The sequence below is a fragment of the Camelus dromedarius genome, chromosome 33 (genome assembly GCF_036321535.1).
Source record: "Camelus dromedarius isolate mCamDro1 chromosome 33, mCamDro1.pat, whole genome shotgun sequence".
NCBI lineage: Eukaryota > Metazoa > Chordata > Mammalia > Artiodactyla > Camelidae > Camelus > Camelus dromedarius.
Window position 1 is genome coordinate 10,117,979 of NC_087468.1, and position 20,346 is coordinate 10,138,324.

The window sequence follows — 20,346 nt, forward strand, 5'->3', positions numbered from 1 at the left end:
GGAGCTGATTTCCAGCATAGAAGGCTGCTCCTGGCTACATTATTAACCAGTGTGAGGACCAGTGAAGGCATTTTCGTGCCTGGAGGAAGTCAGAAGTTCACCGTGACATCCCAAATGGGGAAAACAAAAAAAGAAATCAGTCAAAGAGACCCTCTGGGTAAAGCCAAAAAAACCTGCAACACTCTAACAACAGCAACAGGCACTGCTTGGTGTACAAGACACAGAGGGACGATGATTCAGAAGAAGGGAAGAAGGCTGGAGAAAAGTAGAAATCTTTAAAAGACCCTGACTCTGGAAGGTTCCCGGGCCCACTGTTTGCTGGACTGTGAGTGGTCCTGTGGCATTGTGTCCGCCCTCCCGCTCCTGGCCGTAGGCTCCCACGTTGTCCCCTCCCCTCCAGTGCTGCTGTTTCTACCCCTGCATGTGTTTCCAGCTCCACTGGGAGGAGGTAGCGTTGACACAGGCGGGGCCGTGGAGGGTGGGCAGGGGGCATGGTTTGGACCCTGTAGAAGGAGCACTTTGGAGTCACCTGGGGAGCTTTGCCGCAGCCTGATGCCCACGCCCATTCCTGGCTAATTACGTCAGAACCGCCGGGGATGGCGCCCAGATGACTCCACCGTGCGGTCCCGGGGAGTTCAAGTGAATTCATAGGATGGGAGAAGTCAGCGCCGTCGCTGGGCTCCTGCTCATGGCCTGGGATTCCCCAGTAAAAGACCATCTGTTCAGACCGAGAAGGTCAGAAATAGACTGGGGAGTCTCTTTTCTTTCCAGTTCTCTTTTAATTTACATGATTAACTTCAAAAATCAAACACTACTGCAGCATCAAGAGTAAAAAGCTAAATCCCTTCCCAGAGATAAGCCGTTGTGCGTCCCTCCAGCTCTTCTGTACTTTCACACAACAGGAGGTGAGCGCAGGGCTCTTTCTGCACTCGGGATGAGGGCAGTTCCGGGGTCTGCCACAGCCCCTGTTTCCACGATGTGAGGAAGGCAGGGCTTGCTGACCCCAGTCACCTCCAGCTTGCCAAAGTGCTGGAATCTCAGGTTGGAGAGAATTTCTTTGGAGATGTTATCAGCGATCCCATTTTCATCCTTGCATCTGGAGGTGGTGGAAAGGGCCTTGCTGGATGGATGGCACTCCTGCCAGGGGTGTGGCCAGAGTAATGGCTCCCCGAGAGGGACGTGGCCCCAGGGGTCCCCAGAGAGTTTGTGAGCCTACAGTGGGGAGGTGGGCCCAGGTCAAGGGCAGTGTTGCTGGAGGGAGGCAGGGGTAGGGGAGCTGAGACCACCTGGAGAGCCCTGGATCTGTCCTTGGGGGCCCTTGGCCCAGGTCAGGCAGGTGTCCACACAGCTTCTCCCATGGGCCTCTGGGCCTCCATTAGCCAGAGAGCGGAGACACCACCCTCTAGTCCACTGGACAGGACCGGAGTGTTTGATGCCAAAGTAGGTGGGCTAGTCATCTGCTATTTCAGAAAGCCTGAAAAAACTATGGCTGCGATGTTTGCACGTGGCAGAAATAGATCCACAAAGCAAGTTTAGTAAGAGTGTGAGGAAGGGTAGGGATGGTTTCTGCTTCGCTCTAAGGAGTCCAGCTTGCTCTGTAACCAGTTACATTTATATATATGTAATATGCGTTATATATTTACATATATACATACACACATGCATGCATGGTGGGGTTTACATTTTTTGCAAAAATGAAATCATACTGTGTTTGCATATTTTTCTGCATATCTTTACTTAAACCTCATAATTTATTTTATAGATACTCCCATGTCAGTAAATAGATCTCATTTCTTTTAGCCACTCTTTAGTATTCCAAATAATTAATCATTCCCATATCAAGAAGTATTTATAATATGACTAACTAAAAAGTGGCTGCAGGGAACATATTTGCTCATTTACCTGTATGTGCCTCTGAATATGTCTAGAGAACCAACTCCCACAAGTGTAATTGCTAGGTCTTAGGATGAATACATTTAAAGATTTTGATAGAAACTGCCAAGTGGCTATCAAAAAAAGGTGTATGGTTTTTAAAGTACCAGAAGCATTTGGGAGCATTTCTCACACTCTGCCAAAGATGAATTGTATCTACCTTTTAAATTTTTCAAGAGGCCAGTTGTTACATTAGGTTATTAGTGGGGCTAACCAGTTTTTTTTACTGGCTATTTCCTATTGTGTGAATTGTCTTTATATATCCCTTGCCTGCTTTTCAGTGGAATGTTTGCATTTTTTCATATTGTTTTATAAGAGCGCTTTATAAATTAAGGATATATATTCCATTTCTTATATATATTTCATATATTTTCTCCCAGCATGACTCATGTCTTCAGCTTTATTGAAAAGCTTTCACAGTGTAGAAAAGGTTTGGAAGAGATGAAATAAGAAGCCACCTACTTTTAGGATTGAAAAAAAAGAAGAAAGGGGCTTATGATTCACATACAACTTTTCAAACGTGCTCAACTTTACCAATAAGAAAAAAAAAAAAGATCCATGAATCACGTTGTTATAATTCTACTAGATTGCTTTTGTTTTTGCTTCTCTCCTACTTTGAGAATGGTAGAGATACAGTTCAGATATCCCAGGACAAGGTTATGAACCACCACCACAGTCTAATTCCAGAACATTTCCATTACCCGCAAAGAAGCTACAATCCATTAGTAGTCTTCTTTGCACATTTAAACTGGAATTCACCCGTGAAGCCATCTGGGCATGGGCTTTTCTTTGTGGAAAGTTTCAAAATTCCTAATTCAATCTCTGTAGATGTAACAGGTCACTTAAAACTTTCTTCTTGAGTCAGTTTTGGTAGTTTGTGTCTTTCGAGGAACATGTCCATTTCATCTCCGTTCTCTAGTTTGTTGGCACGCAGTTATTCATAGAATTCCTTTGTAATCATTTTTATTTCTGTAAGTTTAATAGTGATGGCTCCTCTTTCATTGTTGATTTTGTAGCATGAGTCTTTTCTCCTTTTTTCTTGGCCAGTCCAGCTAAAGGTTTGTCAATTTTGTTGACCTTTTCAAAGAACCAATTTTTGGCTTTGTTGATCTCCTCTATTGTTTTTCTGTTTTCAGTTTCACTAATTTCCTCTCAAATCTTTATTATTTTTTTCCTTCTTCTTGTTTTCAGTTTAATTTGCTCTTTTTCCAGTTTCTTACGGTGGGATGTCAGGCAATTGCTTGAGGTTTTTCTTCCTTTTTAATATAGTCATTTAGAGCTATAAATGTCCTGGTAAGTACTGCTTTAGCTGCATCGATAAATTTTTGTTTTTATTGATCTCAAACTATTTTCTAATGTCTCTTGTGATTTTTTTCCTCGACCCATTGGTTACTTAGGAGTGTGTTATTTAATTTCCACATATTTTGTGAATTTCCCAAATTTCCTTCTTATTGATTTCAAATTTAATTCTGTTGTGGTTGGAGAACATACATAGTGTGATTTTAACCTTTTCAAATGTATTGAGGATGTTTTATGGCCTAAGAAATGTTCTGTGTCTGTCAGGTCTAGTTGGTTTATCACATTTTTAAAGTCTTCTATTTCCTTGTTGATCTTACATCTATTTGTGCTATAATTATTGAAATGGAGCATTGAAGACTTCAACTATTACTGCCTAATTGTCTGTTTCTTCCTTCAATTCTGTTAGTTTTGCTGCATATAATTTGGAGCTCTGTTATTAGGTGCACATATGGGTATAGTTGTTAAATTTTGATTGCTTGACCCTGTTATCATTATATAATTTCCCACTTTGTCTCTAGTCATTTATGTCTTGAACTCTATTTTGTCTGATAGAGTAGAGCCACTCCAGCTCTGTTTTTGTTACAGTTAGCATGACATATCTTTTCCTCATCTTTTTACTTCCAACCTATTTGTGTCTTTGAAGTTAAAGTTATCTCTTGTAGACAGCATATAGTTGGATCACTTTTTAATCCATTTTATCAGTCTCTCTCTTTTATTTGGAATGTTTACCTCGTTTTCATTTAATGTAATTACTGATAAGGTGGGATTTACATTTGCCATTTTGGGCTTTGGTTTCTGTATGTCGTAAGCCTTTTTTGTTCCTCTGTTCCTCCATTGCTTCCTTCTTTTGTGTTAAATAGATATTTTCTACTGTACCATTTAAACTCCCTTGTCATTTTTTTTACCTTTTTGGGAGTTATTTTCTTAGTAGTTGCCCTTGGGAATTATGATTTTAATATATAACGATTCAGTTCAGAGTAATACCAGCATAATTTTAATAGTACATAGAAAACTTCCTCTTATATAACTCCATTCCCTCCCCTCTTTTCAGTGCTGTTATTGTCATACAAATTATAACTTCATACACCATGTGCTCCTCAACACAGATTTGTGAATTATTGCTTTATGCAACTGTCTTTTAAATTAGATAGAAGGAAAAAAAAGTTACAAGCAGTAATACATTTATGTCGGCTTTTATGTTTACCCATGTAATTGCCTTTACTCAGCTCACCTGTACTCAAGTCAATTTTTCCGTGTGGTTTTGAGTTACTGTCTATGCCCATTAGTATTTCTTGTAGGGCAGGTTTACTAGTGCCAATTTCTCTCAGTTTTTGTTTATCTGGGAATGTCTTAGTTTGTCTTATTCCTTCCTTCATTTTTAGCAATTGAGGTGAAATTCATAGAACACAAAATTAGCCATTTTAAAGGGAACAATTTAGTGGCATTTAGTACATTCACCACCTCTATCTAGTTCCAAAACACTTCTTTTTTTTCACTCCAAAAGGAAATTCTGTACCCGTTAAGCGGTTTCCCCCCATTCTTTCATTGCTGAAGAATAGGGTGCTGGATCTCATGTTCTTCATCGACAGTCTTTTGCTTTTAGCACTTTGGATGGTTCATCCTACTGCTTTCTGGTCCTGTGGCTTCTGATGGGAAATCAGCTGCTAATCTTATCGAGGATCCCTTGGAGGGGATGAGTCCCTTCAAGATTTTCTCATGTCTTTGACAGCTTGATTACCACGTGTCTTGGTGTGGATCTCTTTGAGTTTATCCTCCTTGGAGTTTGTTGAATTTCTAGGGTGTATAGATTATGGTTGTCCTCAAATTTTAGAAGTGTTCAGCTATTAGGTCTTCAAATGTTCTTTCTGCACCATTCTCTCCTCTCCTGAGATTCCTAATATGCACATGTTGGTATGCTCAGTGATGTCACACAGGTCTTTAAGGCTCAGTCTATTTTTTTTCATTGTGTTTCTGTTTCCCAGGCTACTTAATCTCGATTGACGAATCTTCAAGTTCACTGAATCTTTCAGTGTAAATCCACTATTGAATCCCTCCAGTGATTTTTTAAAAATTTCACTTATTGTACTTTCCAATGTCAGAATTTCTATTTGGTTCTCTTTTGTAAATTGGTCTCTTCATTCATGTTGTATATTTGTTGAGACATCATTCTCATCCTCTGTTTAATACACGGTTTCTTGATTCTTTGAACGTATTTAAAATAGCCGATTTAAGTTCTTTCTCAAGTTAAGTCCGACATCTGGGCTTCCCATGTATGGATTGTGTTTTTGTTTCTTTGTATGTTTTGTAATTTTTTTGTTGAACATTTACAATATATAATGTGGCACCTTCGGAGATCACATTCTCCAGCATTTGTTGTTGTTTGTCTATTGACTTTTCTGAACTAATTCTTTAAAGTCTGTATTTTTTGTCATGTGAGGCCACTGAAGTCTCAGCTAATGATTGGACAGGGACGTTCTTAAACATTTAGAATCAGTCAGCCTCCCAGTCTTTGCTGAGGGACTCGGTGTGGTGCTTCTAGGATGTGTGATTTCTAGAATTCTGACACAGTTGATTTTAACCTTTTTTTTTTTTTTTTTGGCCAGCTGTCTCATTGTTTTTATGGAGGAGAGATTTTGGAGGGGTCCTTATTCCACCATTTTTGATGATGTCATTTGCTTTTGGTTTTATTATTTAAAGTGTTTTGAGTCACACTGTATGTTTGGCATCATTATATTTGGTGAGCTAGAAGAGCTCAGTTTCACCACGAATTCACTGTGTCCTGGGGCAAGTTACAGAACCCGTCAGCCTCGGTTACGTTACTTGGAAAATGATTGGCTGCCAAGTGAAAGCTCCAGTTTTTCCACCTCTGAAAATCTGAGCTTCTAAAGGCCACATTTTCATCTGCTTTTTCATCCACATTTTCATCTGTTCTTTCTCATGCGGCTTTACTGAGTTAATTTTTAAAAAGTCTTGCCACACACCCTGTCGATTGTATTTTTGTGATAATTATTTCATCCTGGATTGTAAATGTTCTTTCAGTAGCATCATCATGGCTCTTGGCTGCTGTTTATTCCTGCTGACTATAAAAAAAATGCAGTTGTTCTTCTCACCCTTGTCCCCCACCCCCTTGGGTTAGCAGCTCCTTGGCAGGAAGTGGAAGAAGAAGCCTTTAAACTGGCCCTGTCTGGAGGTAGGATGCCACAGCCCCCGAGCCACACATCTCATGCCCCTTTCACAGTTGCTGACGAATCCACCCCAACCACAGATCTCAGCCCCTGTCCTGAGTGTGCCATCTTTGTAAACCGCAGCCCCTGTGCTTGGACTTCACCTTCCTTCCCATAGTCCAGTAGCACAGGTGCCTAACTGCCGTGGACACACACCTGCTCCCCACACGCCTGTGCCTGTCTGCGCCAGGCGCCCTTTCCCTGCCCTCCTAATGCCCAGCTCCATGGACACTTGTTTCCAGGGTTCAAAGACGGGACAGTATCTGGCATTGCTCTCTGGAAGGCCCAGATTCATCCTCCTGTTTCTCCGGTACCTGCAGGTGGGGATCAGAGCATCATCCTTTGCTTCCCTCTTTCCATTGAAGTGGGGCTGGGTGGCTGGGACGGGGCACGGGTGTCCTGGTGGTGTGGCCAGGCAGGCTGGCTTCCAGGGAGAGAGTGGGGTTCCAGTCCAGCCCCACCATCTTATCTTTTCTCTCTCCCTCTCCCCCCACCCCTCCCCCTCCCTCTCTGGGACCCTACGCTGCTCATCCTGGCAGGAAGGGGCCGGCGTTGGCCCTCCTCCTTCCAGGGCCTCTTTGGCACCAGGTTCTAACCCACAGTGCCACTCACGCCCTCTGCTGGCCCGTGTCTCCAGGAGGATGGGGCGCCTGTGGGTCTGCAACCCCCATCCCTCAGCGCAGGCCGCTCCCCAGCCGCAGATCGCAGATCGTCTCCTGTGGGCAGCACTGTTTCCACATCCCGGAGAGTGAGGGACGGGACAGCCAGAGCAGGCCTTGTGTGGAGGTGGTGTGTGTGGGCGCCATGTGCTGCGTTCTGAGTGATGCCAAAAATAACGGTGCGCGCGGAGCCCTCCCATCCTCTGCACGCTCCTTGTGCATTACATCATCTCACCCGGCCGCGCGCGCAGCTCTGACAGGTGAGAACCCGAGACCCGGCCGGTAAGCGACAACCAGGACTCCTGTGCAGACAGCCACCTGTTCTTCTCAGGCCCAGGTTTGCCCTTCTGTTGGGTGTGGAATGTTAACTCCTCTGCTTGGTCGCACAAGTTGTGCCGTGTGTAAGGGCTGCAAAGATGTGCTGTCTTCAAGGTGGGCGGGGACCAGTGAGAGCAGCGCGCCTGCTGTGAACTCAGCCCCAGGCCAGACTTCCCCCGTGCAGGTCTCAGGCCACCAGGGTGGGTACCCCAGAAACAGCTTGGTTTTCCTCTTAACTCTGCTTTTTTTCTGCGCCGAGCCCATGGAGTGCATGGCCATCAGCCTCCATCTCAGCCGGTGTAGTGTTTCTTTCAGCCCTCAGCATGCAGTGGGCAGCACCTTGGTTCTGGGAGGCGGGCTGTGGGCATGGTGTCTGGTGGGAGAAAGGCTGGGGGGCCCTTGGCGCCATCCATCCAGTCTATCGAGACCTCCATCCTCCCGCCTCTGCGCCAGTTTCTCTGGGTCGGTGTTGGGTCTCCCCGGTTGTGGTCCCTTTGGCTTTGGTGAACTGCCACCCCCAGGCTGCCTCTGAAGCCCAGGAGTCATCTTTCTGCCACGTGAAACATCTGAGGCTGGCTTTCCTAGGCACCTCCCACAACCCTTCCCCCCAGGCATCGTGCTGCCACTGCCCAGTTCCAGCCCTTCATCCTGTGCCAGATTGTTTCCCACCTAATGGAAGAAGCAAGGCCAGCAGAGTACACTGGGCACATGCAGGGAATGGGACAGAACTAGGAGTTGGCTTATTCTGCTGGTGACTGAGCTGTTCAAAGGTGACTCTGATACAGCGGGGTTATGCCTCTGCCCTGTGTAAATCTGCAATGAGCAGACTCTTCCTTTACCAAAACCTACCTTACCATTTGCCCCAGCCTCTCCCGGGTGCAGGTGTCCTGAAAGTGTACCAGACTTCTTTGTCCTAAAGATCTAAAAATAGAACCAAAGTGTGTCCGGGCCACTCCAGAGGGTTCAGATGGCTTGACATCACTCATACAGCCCGTTTGCCCGAGGAATTAGTTGGGACTCTTTTTTTGCAAATAAGGCTTGCAAAGGCTTGTTTGGGTTTTAAAAAACCAGAGAGATGGACTTTGTAGCTTAGGTAGCTGGAAAATCACTGATAGCTGACATCAGGAACAGCTGGATCCAGGACTCTAAACAGAGTCCCCAGGTACATGGCTTTTTTTCTTTTTGTCTCTTGGTGTTTATTTCTCCTCTAGACTCACATCCTTCCAGACCCAACAAAAAAGTATTCTCTTTCAACAATTCCGTAAAAGTCCTGAGACTCACTCTGTTTGGCCTGAAATGAGTCACATGCCTGTCCCTGAAACAGCCACTCCTGCCAGCGGGTGCAGCTGCACTGACCAGCTTGGGCCTGGGCCATGTCTGCAGCTCCTGTCTTGGGGGCCACACCCTGCATTAAAAGTCAGGTGCTGGCAGGCTCTTACCGACTTCTTGGGCGTCTGGGCCTGGGTGAGCACAGTTTCCATCCCTCCTGGAGGAGTAGCGGCCCCCCCCCCGCTGTTGTGCCCAGAAACGGTGTCACTGCCTCTGCTGCCATGCAGCCTGAGTGGCCTTTAGCCCCCCTCCCCCGAGGGGTTCCCATTCCTAGGAAGCTGCAGTCAGTTCCTCAGTTCTCCTTTATTTGACCTTTGGTGACTCAGGAAAACCTTCTGTTACAGAGACTGGAGCACTAAATGTAGAACGTGTGCTTTAGATCCGTTACCCCGACAGTTCCCAGACCCTCCCTAAGGGCTGGACAGCTTCCTTCCCCTTCCCTGGAACCGTTTATTCAGCGTGCAGCCCAGCAGTGATGAGTGGGTGGATCTTTCTGGGCTACCCTCAGCCTGTATTGTAAGAGGCCCCTCTCAGAAGGGGACTGGATCCATGTGACGTGCCTTCTCTCCCCAACCAGTGATGCTGTGTGCCCAGCTCCCCACCGCCCTGCATCACGGACCAGGACACACGGGGGCCACGAATGCTCCCATGCCTGCGTGGTGCAGGTACCAGGCTTGGGGCAGCTCCTTGTCCTTGTGAGTGAGCACTGTGTCCTTACACGTGGGGAGTGTCCCTGCAGGTGGCCCAGCTGAGGGCTCCCCTGCTGACATGAGGGCCACTCAGAGGTCCTGACATGCCTCCGGGGCAGTGGTTCTCTGCTGTGGCTGCATTTGAAGTCACCTGGGTCCCACTGCCAGCAACTGGGATTGGGCAGGACCTCCCTGGATATCAGCAATTTTAAAAGCTCCCCAGGGGATTCTGATGTGCAACAGGGGTCGAGAACAACGGATGTAAACCAGTAGTTCTCAGACCTTAACGTGTGGAGAAATCAGCCGGGGAGCCTGTCCCAGGTGGATTCTGAGTCCACTGGTCTGGGTGGAGCCTGAGAGTCTGCACCTCTAACTAGCTCCCAGGTGGCACTGGGGGTGCTGGGCACAGGCTGCACTTTGAGTGGCTGGGGAACTGGCCATCCATCCCTGAGGCCTCGGAACATCCCTGGCAGGGGGCAGGTGGACACTGCAGCCTGGGTCCGTACCCGCCATCAGATTCCATCCCACCAGGCTGCCCGCAGCAGCGAGCAGGGCCTCAGGCTCTGCAGACACTGCCACCAGCCTTCCAGGTCCCCGCAGTAGTGCTGACGGCCGTCCTGGGGGCAGGTGAGGCACAGGTGCTCCAGGCTGATCAACCTGTCAACGCCTCAAGCCATGAAGCAGAGCACTTGGGAGGATTTCCCTCCCAGGGGCAGCGTCAGCAGGGCAGATGTTTTCCTCCTGTGCTTGGCCGCGGGCTTACCGGACACACCTGCCAGAGAGCTGGGCCAGGGGCTCCTGACCTCTGTCTTCCCTCGGAGCCCAGTGCAGCTGAGCATCTGGAGGGCACCCTTCTGGTCACATCTGGCTGCTGCATCCTTGTCCTTGGGGAGAAGTGCGACTGAATGGAGATGGAAGAGGGCCCCCTAGCTGTGCGGCCCCCTGACCTCACTGCCGGAGACCTGGAAAGCCTGTTCCCACCCCAGGACCCAGCTCCGGCAGACACACCAGAAACAGGAGTCCCAAGGTCCCCGGGCTCCACCCTCCACCCCATTCTGGTGCTGGGGCCACCTGCCACCTGGTGACTCTCCTTCTCTGCTTAACGACTCGGAGTTGCCTGGCTTGGATGAAGCACTCGTAATACTCAGTTCAGCTAACATTTAAAGAGTAAATATATGTGAAATATTTACAGCAGTTCTTGGCACGTGTAAGCTGCCACCAGCATCATGCTTTGGCTTACTAGAAAGTAGTGTGAGAAATCCCCGGTGTCCTCACTTGTTCACCGATCCGCCGCCTGATCCACGCAGCCTGCCTTCCCCTGGCCGCTTTCCTGCGCATCCGTCAACAGAGGAATTCACGGGTGCTCCCTTACCGACTATACTACTGTGCCCAGTGCTGTGTCCGCAGGTGACTCTGGCCAGTTAAGGAGTGTGTGGTTTATATGTTGTACTATATTAATCACTGTACACTTATTAAGCATCTACTGCATCCTTGACTCCTTGGAATATACAGAAATAATCAAATTTATTGGCATTCTTCTCAAAGACTTCTCAGTCCGATTGAGGAGGCCAGTCTGACCCCCTGAGTGCTAACTGTTATGGGGGCATCTACATCCCTCCCCCATGGCAGTATTTAAGAAACTGGGAGCTTGGCTGCTTTGCCAAGGTCCTTAAAATACTGAGAGGATGGAATAATTCGTAATATTAGATGTCCTCACGTAAGGAGCCAAATGTGTGTTCACGTTGCTTCATGTCCCTCAATCTCCAAATGTGATGTCTCCGAATTACAGAATAGGAGGATATTTATGTCAGATCCAACCAACCCCCGCATCTGAATCACACAGGAGCACTTTGTCAGAGAATCCTACCAAATGGCTCGCACGAAATCAACTATTTGAGAATATTTCTTTTTCCCCTTAGGAGTTCCGAAGAAAGTTAATAAAGCGAAGAACCTTATGAAAAGGAATTTCTGCTCTTGGATTTTCTAAGTGCAGGTAATGAGTCGCAGGTAAATGATATTTACCTAGTATCTCCTGTGCGTATGTATCAGGGCTCCGGAGATGAGAAGAGCTTGTCTCTGCTCTCCAGAAGCTCCAAGTCCAGGAGGGGAAATGAGTACAAAATACTGTGGTAAGTGGGCAGAGGCTCAGAGGAAGGGTGCAGGGTGCCCAGCAAGGGCAGAGGTTTCTCAGGGTAAAGGCACTGGTGTGTGTGGCTGAGGCCTGGGGAAGCAGACATGCAGAGTGGCCAGTGGCTGAGTGTGTGTGTTGGAGGGGTGGGGGGATGGCAGGAGGCGAGGTGGCCAGGCCAGACCAAAGGGGCTTTCTGTGGTATAACCATTGCCACTTCATTTTTCTGGATCACAAACAAGCAATATACCAAGAACTAGAGTTTGAAAATATATTTTCAGTGTATGTCGTTCTTCATGCAAACATGTCTTTTCCTGTGTTGGCTAACAAAAGCATCTCCACAGAAAAAGAAGTTTGTGCCGATTTCACAGACCTTTATTTTTCTGAATTAATCTAATAGACTCTCAGGTATCAGAGTCCAGATCACTCATATCATAACTGAGATGGAGGTCCAGAGAGGGAAGTGACTTGTCCCGAGTCACTCAGCTGGTTACTGGCTAATTAGTGGTAGACGAGGCCAGAACCCAGTCCTATAGAATTATTGCAATTTCTGCCAACAGTGTCGGCAGGCTTCCAGCCAAGCGCTGCTCCAGGCAACTGGCAGTCGCCGCCTGTGTGGTGAGCAGTTCTGAGAATGGTGCTCTGGTTGATTACTGATGTCTGCCCAGGGCGGGTGCTGGGAGGGTGGCAGTACCTGTGCCTGGTGTTGCCATTCTGATTTCTGAGCAGCCTGCTCCTTCCGCTGCTCATGGCCTCAGAGCAAAGGCCGTGTTCAGTGAGGAATGTCAGCAGAATGGGCAAAGTGGGAAAAGTAATTTCACAATAGCTTCATGCTCTGCAGTGCATTCGTCCTGGTTGTCTCTTAAACTATTCTTTAAGTTGAAGTGAAAACTAAGTTGCTGCTTTTTTAGTTACTAAACTAGCGAGGTGAGTTTAGACCTATAAAGTCATTATAGTAACATTGACAAGTTGGGAGGGTGCCCAGTGCCCTGTGTGGCCGAGGTGGGGAGACCCTCCGGCAATGTGTGCGGAAGGCCTGCCTCTCCCAGCTCAGTGCTGCCCCAGAGTTATGATCAACTGGGAAGAACTGTGAAAAGCTGCCCCTGTGGCAGCTTGACCTACAGCTGCTCTTTCCATTTTGGGGATTTGCAGGGGCCTTTTTTGTGGTTAAAGAGCAGTATAACTCATGATGGCCGTTGTGGTCTTTATAATGTCCCTTTGGGATATTAAGCGAGTCAAGGACACAGAGGTGGCACACAGCGCCACTGCTGTAAAGGTTAGCTTCTGAACAGCACGCTGCACAGGGAAGATCTGAAGTTGTCTGACTCACTCCTGACCCTTGTAAGTAGCCACTCTGAGTAACGCAAGTGCTCCCTTGGGCTTGGGGCCTCAATTGTTGGGTTGGACTGCCTTTGCAGCTGCGAAGAATCCACCCCTAGTGAACCCACCTCTTCTGTCGGTGTTTAAACAGTTCAAAATGTTACATGAGGAAAATGCACACGGTGATGTTCTTAAAATTCCGGGAGTGAACAATGGCTACTCCTGGAGGCATGAGTGGTGATAAAAGACATGATCACATACTGAGATGCAGGGCATCGTTCTGCTTCATACATGAGTTCACTTGAATTTGATGTTAATCAAACAGCCCGTTTGTGGCCTATCAAACATACATTGCACATCTGCTTTTATTACTAAAGGAAAGGGCTCATGGACCAGAAGTAGAGAATGTCCATGTTAAAAGTAAAGATCAAATGCCTCCCTTCCTTGGATGCAATGCTGATCCTCCTTTGATGATAAGACTCGGGTTCCAGATGCCCAGGCCATGCTGTATGTGTATGTGCTGGTCTCTTCTTTTGAAACCTTGAGGACATGTATCCCTGACTTGTGTAATGTTCTTTGTTCTGACAAGATATGAAACTGCTGAAAACCCTGCTTCTCCGGAGCAGTTTCTCAGAGTCATCTGGGAAGCTGGCTTCTGGGCTGGTCCTCAGTTTGGCTCAAAGAAAACTCCTTCCTGTTCTTACTGTTGCTTGTTTATTGATTACTTTTGTCGACAGTGGGCTAGGGGGCACGAGGTGTGGGGTCTCCCCCAGGCTGATTCCCAGGGGAGACCCTGTTCTACGTCCCTGTCCCAGGTCAGTTTGGATCGGGGACTGTTCCCACCCTGGGGCCAGAGCACAGCGGGCTGGTCCTGTGTGTGTGTGTGTGTGCGCACACGCACGTGCAAGGGGTTTGTTAGAGGTCGTGGAGCCGAGGGGACGCTGTGTCCTGGGATGGAAGCCGCCTGGAGCCGGCCGGCACTGACCTTGAACAAGTCGCCTGCCTTTCTTGCAGGCGGTGCTTGTTAAGCTCAGCAGTGATGGTTTCTCCTCCAGCTCTTTGTCAGAGGAATGATGTGGAGACAAATGGGGAAGCAAATGTGAAAGTACCTTGGAAAAATGACAGAAACTGCTTGTCACAGACACAGGCTCTTGCTTCAGCAGTGGAGGGGGCGGGGCCGACGCGGCTGAGCTGGGCTGTGTCCCGCCCGCCCGCCCGCCCACGGCAGAACCTGACACCTGGCCCCGCTTCAGGGCTGGAGACCAGCCGCCCCGCACGTCTGCAGGGGTGGGAAACAGCCTCAGAGAGGGAAGGGAACTTAAGTCCAAGTCCCGGGACCTAAGTCTCAGCCTGTTTACAATACACTGCCTTGTAGTTTCTCCTATTTATGAACAAAATATACATTCAGTTGGAAAAATTGCAAAGCATAGAAAAGTGCAGAGAGAAAGTATAAAATACTCCTAATTCTGTGACCTAGACATAGATGCAGATCACTCTTTCTGGGGTCCTTCCTGTATTTCTTTTATGCATTAAGATACTTGTAAAAAAAATAAAAAATAGCAGTGGTGTTACCCAGCCAAGCTTGGTTTCGTTTGCCTGTGCACCCAGTAAAGCCGATCTGCCGACACTGGGTCGTGGTGAAGGAAGGTGCAGCGTTGATTGCAGGGCACCAAGCAAGGAGTCTGGGCAGCCAGTGCTCAAGACACCCGAACGCCCCGAAGGGTTTCAGCAAAGCGTTTTTAAAGGCCAGGTAAGGGAGGGGCATCCCAGGGTATGTGTTCAGTTCTCTGATTGATGGTGAGGTGACAGGGTGGTGTCACAGGGGTTAACGTTATCAGTAGGTCTGGGGGTTACTCACTCATGATCATCAAGTAGTTAATTTCTTCCATTTGGGGGTGGTTTTACGACCTGTAAAACAACTCAGGACATGTGCATCAGATACTATTATCTGGGTCCCTCAGAGAGGAGCCACAGCAGAGGATATGGGGGAAGGGTCTGTCCCAGGAAGGCCACACCGGGTCCTGCTCGCTTACAGTGGGTTTCACAGCACATGCTATTTTGTAGCACAACGCTCATCAATGGAGGGTCCGTAGGAGCCTCACTGGTGTCACTTGGGAGCTCGTTAGAAAAACAAGACTCTCAGGCCTCTCCCCAGACTTACTGAAGCAGAATCTGTGCTCAGCAAGCTCGTCATGTACAGTGGTGCACATCCCCCTGAGAGGCACGGTGGTGGCCTGTTTTCCCCCTTGCAGTGTGTTGTGAATTCTCCCTTGTCAATCAGCATTTTCATGTAACACGGTTTTTAGCGACGACACGGCACTCCCTCGTATGGCAGTGTCCCAGCACCACAGCCAGTCTCCTGTTTATGTCTCCTATTTTTTAAAATACGTTTTATTTATTTTTAATTTTTTTAATGGGTGTACTGGGGATTGAACCCAGGACCTCGTGCATGCTAAGCACGCGCTTCACCGCTGAGCTGCACCCACCCCCCGCCATGTGTCCTACTGATGAGACTTTTGAATGTTTGTAGGGTGCTGTTTTCAGGGCACACTTGGTTATGTCCTGAGGACAAATCCCCAGAAGTGTGGTTACTGGATCAGTGAGGGTTCTGAAGGCTTTTGATACACGCTGCCAAATTCTAGCCCAGAGAAGGTATGACGTGACCGGTCACTTGAAATCTTGGCCTGGGCTTCTCAGGAGGCAGCTGAGCGCGTGGGGAAGAGCTCCCACTTGGGAGAGGTACAGGCCTTGACGTGTGTGTCTGATTTTCTGCTGGCTCAGTGATCTTGGACCAGTTGCTTAACTTCTCTGACCCTCTGTCTTCTCCCCTGCAGAAAGGAGATGTACCACTTAATTCAGAGGGCGTTGCCAGGGAGGCAGGTTTTGCTGGGCTGCAGTGGACGATTTCCCTCTGGCAGGGGGGCGTGGTCTGTGTACCTGCCGGTTGTGGTCTCCAGGAGCACTGAGTGAGATAGAATAGAAACCACCTTGGAGCTGGTACCTGGTTCATTCTCTTTCCTCTGAATAAAATGAGCTCAGAGGCCTGCGGAGGTCCTGTCACAAAGCCCTTTGATTCTTTTTTTATGAAAGATTTTCTGTTACAGTTGATAAATTGCTTCATAACAGGAAGGCACCAGGGTGTCACTGGCCTTTAGTTTGGTTCTCAGGTGTCCCGTGTCCCATGTCCTGAGGCTTGGGCACAGCAAAGGAGGGCAAAGAAAGCATCAAAGAGAGGAAATTCCTGAAAATTTTCTTAAAATTGAGCAGAGAGTTAAGATATTGCAGATCATGCCGTGGCGAGCACACTGGGAGGTGGTCGAGGGGGCAGAGGGAAGGCGTGTGTGCAGGAGCGGTGGTGTCAGGGCCCTCCCTCATCTTCAGGGTCCCTCTCAGCCCCCAGGGCATTCAACAGTGGCCCCCAAGGGATGACACCGCATCCCCTTGTGGGGTTGTGTCGGTCCGAGGAGTGTTGTCTTGTGCTGGGCAACCTCCTGGATGCTGGGCTGGCAGGGAACACTGACCAGGCCCAGAGCAGAGCAGGCCGTAGCTAGTGGCAGGGCGGCTCCAAGCTCAACGAGGCTGACTCCATTTGCTGGGTCTCTCGTGGGTCTGTTGGATTTGGCCTCTGGAGAGAGAGGGCCACTGGCTGGGTCCACTCCTTAGAGACATTGTCCCTAACCCTTCAATGGTCTGCTCTGCTTCTGAACCACCTCGTGGGAGTCGGAGACCTCCGCCAGCGTGTCATCCCTCTCCCTGGAGAAGGCTGAGCTGCTGGCAGCATCCAGACAGCGAGTCTTCAGACTGAAGCGTACGAGGGCGAGTCTATGAACTGCCTTCAAAGCACTCAGTGGTTGTTTTCCAAGTTCTCGAAACTCACTGCTTTCTCTGGTCATCATCAAATACACTGGTTATGCTTTATTATTTAAATTGTAAACCATTTGGCCAGAACTTGATAGAGATGCATTTTGGGAAACAGAAGAACAAGCTGGGGCTTTTTTAGAACCGTCTTCAGAAGTCACACTTGCTGCCAGCCGGGTCCTCGGTATTAGTAATGCAGGATCGCCTGGCCGTGCAAAGCCTGCTGTCAGTCCTCCAGACATTGCCTGGAAACTGCCAGCTGTCCCGGTTTGCAGCCTTCAGGCCTTGTATCTACTCAGGTGCAGTTGCCATGCTGAGCTGCAGGAGTCTATTATTTTGAAATGGCAGCTGCAGTCATCAGGGAGGACGTCACCAGGGAGGCAGATTTTGCAGGGCTGCAGTGGATGATTTCCCTCCCGCGGGCGGGCGTGGTCTGTGCACCTGCCAGGTGTGGTCTCCAGCAGGGAGTGCAGGAACTCTGTCGCTGCAGCAGGTGCCTGACAAAAAGGAGCCTTTGGAAGGTCCCAGGAAAGCAGTTCACAAAGCACACTTAGGACCTGCAGCAACATGCTGGGCCTTTTAAGAGCAAATAGCAAGAAAGCCAGAGCCTGGGAGCAGAAGTGCAGGGGTGGACGTGCCTCCAGGGCCTTGAGCCCTTGCTCAGATGGAGAAATTCTTGCCCTTTGCCCGCTTCCTTGGGGAGTGCAGGAAGGCAGAGCCCAGGCTTGTTGCTTTCCATCCTCAGCCATTGGGCAGCGACTCTGCTCAGAGGGAGGCGGGTGGCGCTCCAGCCCCACCCTGGCTGCCCACGTGAATGGAGTGAAAGACGGAAGTACCTGCATTTCCGAGCTTCCAGTGCAGTGCCCTGTGCCGCACACCTGCCGGGGGACCTGCGGGGCAGCAGGAGTGGGCAGACGCCCTGCTTCCTCGGGGGCCCTGGGTGCTGCTCCAGAACTGGGGACCAGGCTCTTGATTGGCACCCAGTGATGTCCTGAGGATCCTAAGCCCCTGGAGGGGCGGCCAGGGAAGGCCCTCTCTTCTCCCCGAGGATGAAGGTGCCGGAGGCCCCCTCCACCTTCACGAAGATGGCTGCCTTTTACCAGTGCATCAAGCCTGACCCCAGGTGCGCCTCTGAGAGCCAGGAGGTGGTGGGAGAGGCTGAGGGGCTGAGAGGGAGGGAGGCCTGCCACCACCACGACCGCCTGCTGGGGCCCGAGAGTAGCCTTTCAGCATCTGTCCTCGTTTATGACCTCCTTCCTCACAGACATTATCTTATCCCCTTGCATTGTGTGAATTCTGGAGCAAAACGATGATTTCTTTGGGACACATGCATATATTGAAAGAGAGGGGAGCAGGGAGCAGAGGTGAGGGGGTGGGGAATGAAAGGAAAGGAGAAGGAGAGCAAAGGAGGACCGGGAGACAGGGCATTTGCCCCTTAATAGCCCAGGCCCGTACCTGGGATGGACAGGGCGTAGTCTGTGCGCTTCGGGTGGAGGGAAGGCAGCGGAGGTCAAAGTAAAAGACCATTAAAAGTATTCCTGTAACTAAAGGTCAGCACAAAGGGCTTGTTCTTTTATTTATTTATTTTTATTGTTTAAATTGAAGTGTAGTCGCTTTGCAGTATTAAATGTTACAGGTGTACAGTATAGTGATTAACAGTTTTTAAATGTTACACGCCATTTATAGTTGTTATAAAGTATTGACTCTGTTCCCTGTGTTGTACAGTGTGTCCTTGTAGCTTATTTTCTACCCAATACTTTGTACTTCTTCCTCCCCCCTCCTCTGTTGCCCCTCCCCCTGCTGGTAACCTCGCTTGTTCTCTGTATCTATGAGTCTCTTTCTTTTTTGTTATAGTCGCTAGTTGGTTGTGTTTTCTAGATTCCACATAGAAGTGACATCATACAGTATTTGTCTTTCTCTGTCTGACTTGTTTTGCTCAACATGATGCCAAAGGGCTTGTTCTTAGCTGACAGACTCCCTTTGGGAGCAGAGACCAGGGGACTGGCAGAGCCACCCCCCCACCCCCCGGGCTGCAGGTGACCTCATCCCTTAAAAATGTTTGGCCCTTAGTGCATTTTGATTTTGTGATGATAGGACCCAGGGAAATAGAGCTATGACATGGTTTAAGTTCACTTGCAAGTGCAGGGAAACAAATTGCACGTCTCATGCACCGAATGGGAAATTCCAGCGTGGCGCTCTCTGTAGGCCCTGGTGGTGGTCGCCTCTGCACGTCACCTGGGCTGGGTGGACAGTCCTGGGAGGCGGAAGTTGCAACACACGTCCTGGAGGTGTGGGAGATCCTGGGGGACTTGGGCAGACAGTCCATCCACTAAGCCCTTCCTTCTTCGGTTGCACAGGGACAGTAACCCAACAGCTGAAGGATTCCTTGCGAACAGGGGCCTTTGTACTGCAGAAAGCTCTGTGCATGGAAGTCAGCATCACTGTCATTGTTCCACAAAAATCTTTTCGCTGATAGTTATTCAACCTCAGTGTCCGATGCTGCCTGTTTTGAGTGGATGAGAATAGAATGGTGGTGTGATGTCTCCTCATTAATAGGCTTTGGAACATGACTTCCTACTTAAAAAAAAAAAAAACAAAAAACCCTTAGCGCTGCATCTGCTGTGCTGCAGAAATGCCAATCACATATGGAACATCCTTGATAAATTAAGCCTTAAGAACTTTCTTCATGTCGTTGTTTTTGGTATACATGCGCTAAAAAGGGGGGCATTTATTGCCTCAATAAACTCATGAAGTTGAAAGTAAACCAGCCCTCACAAAGCGTCCCCGAGTGCCAGGCTGCGGGGCCCCATTCGTCCTGTGTGTGCAGCGGTCAGCACAAGGCGCAGTTCTCACTTGGAGGCTTTCCGAGTGGCATCGCATCTGGGCAGGATAGCGCAGCGTTTGAATATGTTTTCCTGGGAATTATGCAAATACAGTTTCTGAGGTTGCAACGTTTGAAGCTATTAAACGCTTACCTATTTTGGAAATGATGGTTTTTGTAGATGTCTCTAATAGGTTTTCTTATTCTAATAACCTGAAAATGTCTAAAGTTTTTCAAATCTCGTAGGAAAACATTCACTTCTGGATGAGTGGAAATAGGTTACTCCTGTGAAAGCTGTCATGCGTCAATTCTGAGATATGAGTTTTGTTGGCGATTTTTCATGTAGTTGTAGGCTGTGTACGTGAACACAGGTTTGTGTGTGTGTGTGTGTGAGTGTGGCGGCACATACGCTGCATTGGGCACTGTATGCCTTCTCCGCTAAGTAATTTGTCAATGTGCCCATTCACAAGATCTCTGAGTACCACCAAATCAACTGTTACATAAATTTCAAAAAATGGTGTAGTTTATCTTACGTGAGATACTATGTATATGCTTATAAACTATGCTGTTTATCTTGTGGATGACGAGTTTGTTTGAATGAAGCTCTGTTGTTTCTCTGCAAAGAAACAGCCCCGTGAGTTGTGGCCCACGGCCTCCTTCTCTCTGGCTGCCCTCACTGTCCCCGCCCAGCCCGTGGCCGGAAGGAAGCCTGAGGACAGGGACAGGACATCTGGAACAGCGACCTCCTCTGCATCCATATTTCTTGACT

At 48.6% G+C, this 20,346-nt stretch overlaps 1 protein-coding gene across 7 annotated transcripts in view; it reads left to right on the plus strand.

Moving 5' to 3' along the window:
- Positions 1 to 20,346, plus strand: part of CRACDL (CRACD like) — a 95,864-nt gene that overhangs the window by 30,029 nt on the left and 45,489 nt on the right. For 2 of the 7 annotated variants that reach the window (XM_064481865.1, XM_031441118.2), the window contains exon 1: positions 17,267 to 17,879. The exons of 2 other annotated variants lie outside the window; for them this stretch is intronic. In XM_064481865.1, the coding sequence (XP_064337935.1) occupies positions 17,806 to 17,879 (74 nt within the window). In that variant the 5' untranslated portion in view covers positions 17,267 to 17,805. Of the gene's footprint in view, positions 1 to 11,392; positions 11,444 to 17,266; positions 17,880 to 20,346 lie in introns of those variants that run through there. 3 more of the 7 variants (XM_064481863.1, XM_064481864.1, XM_064481868.1) reach the window with 2 other exon arrangements.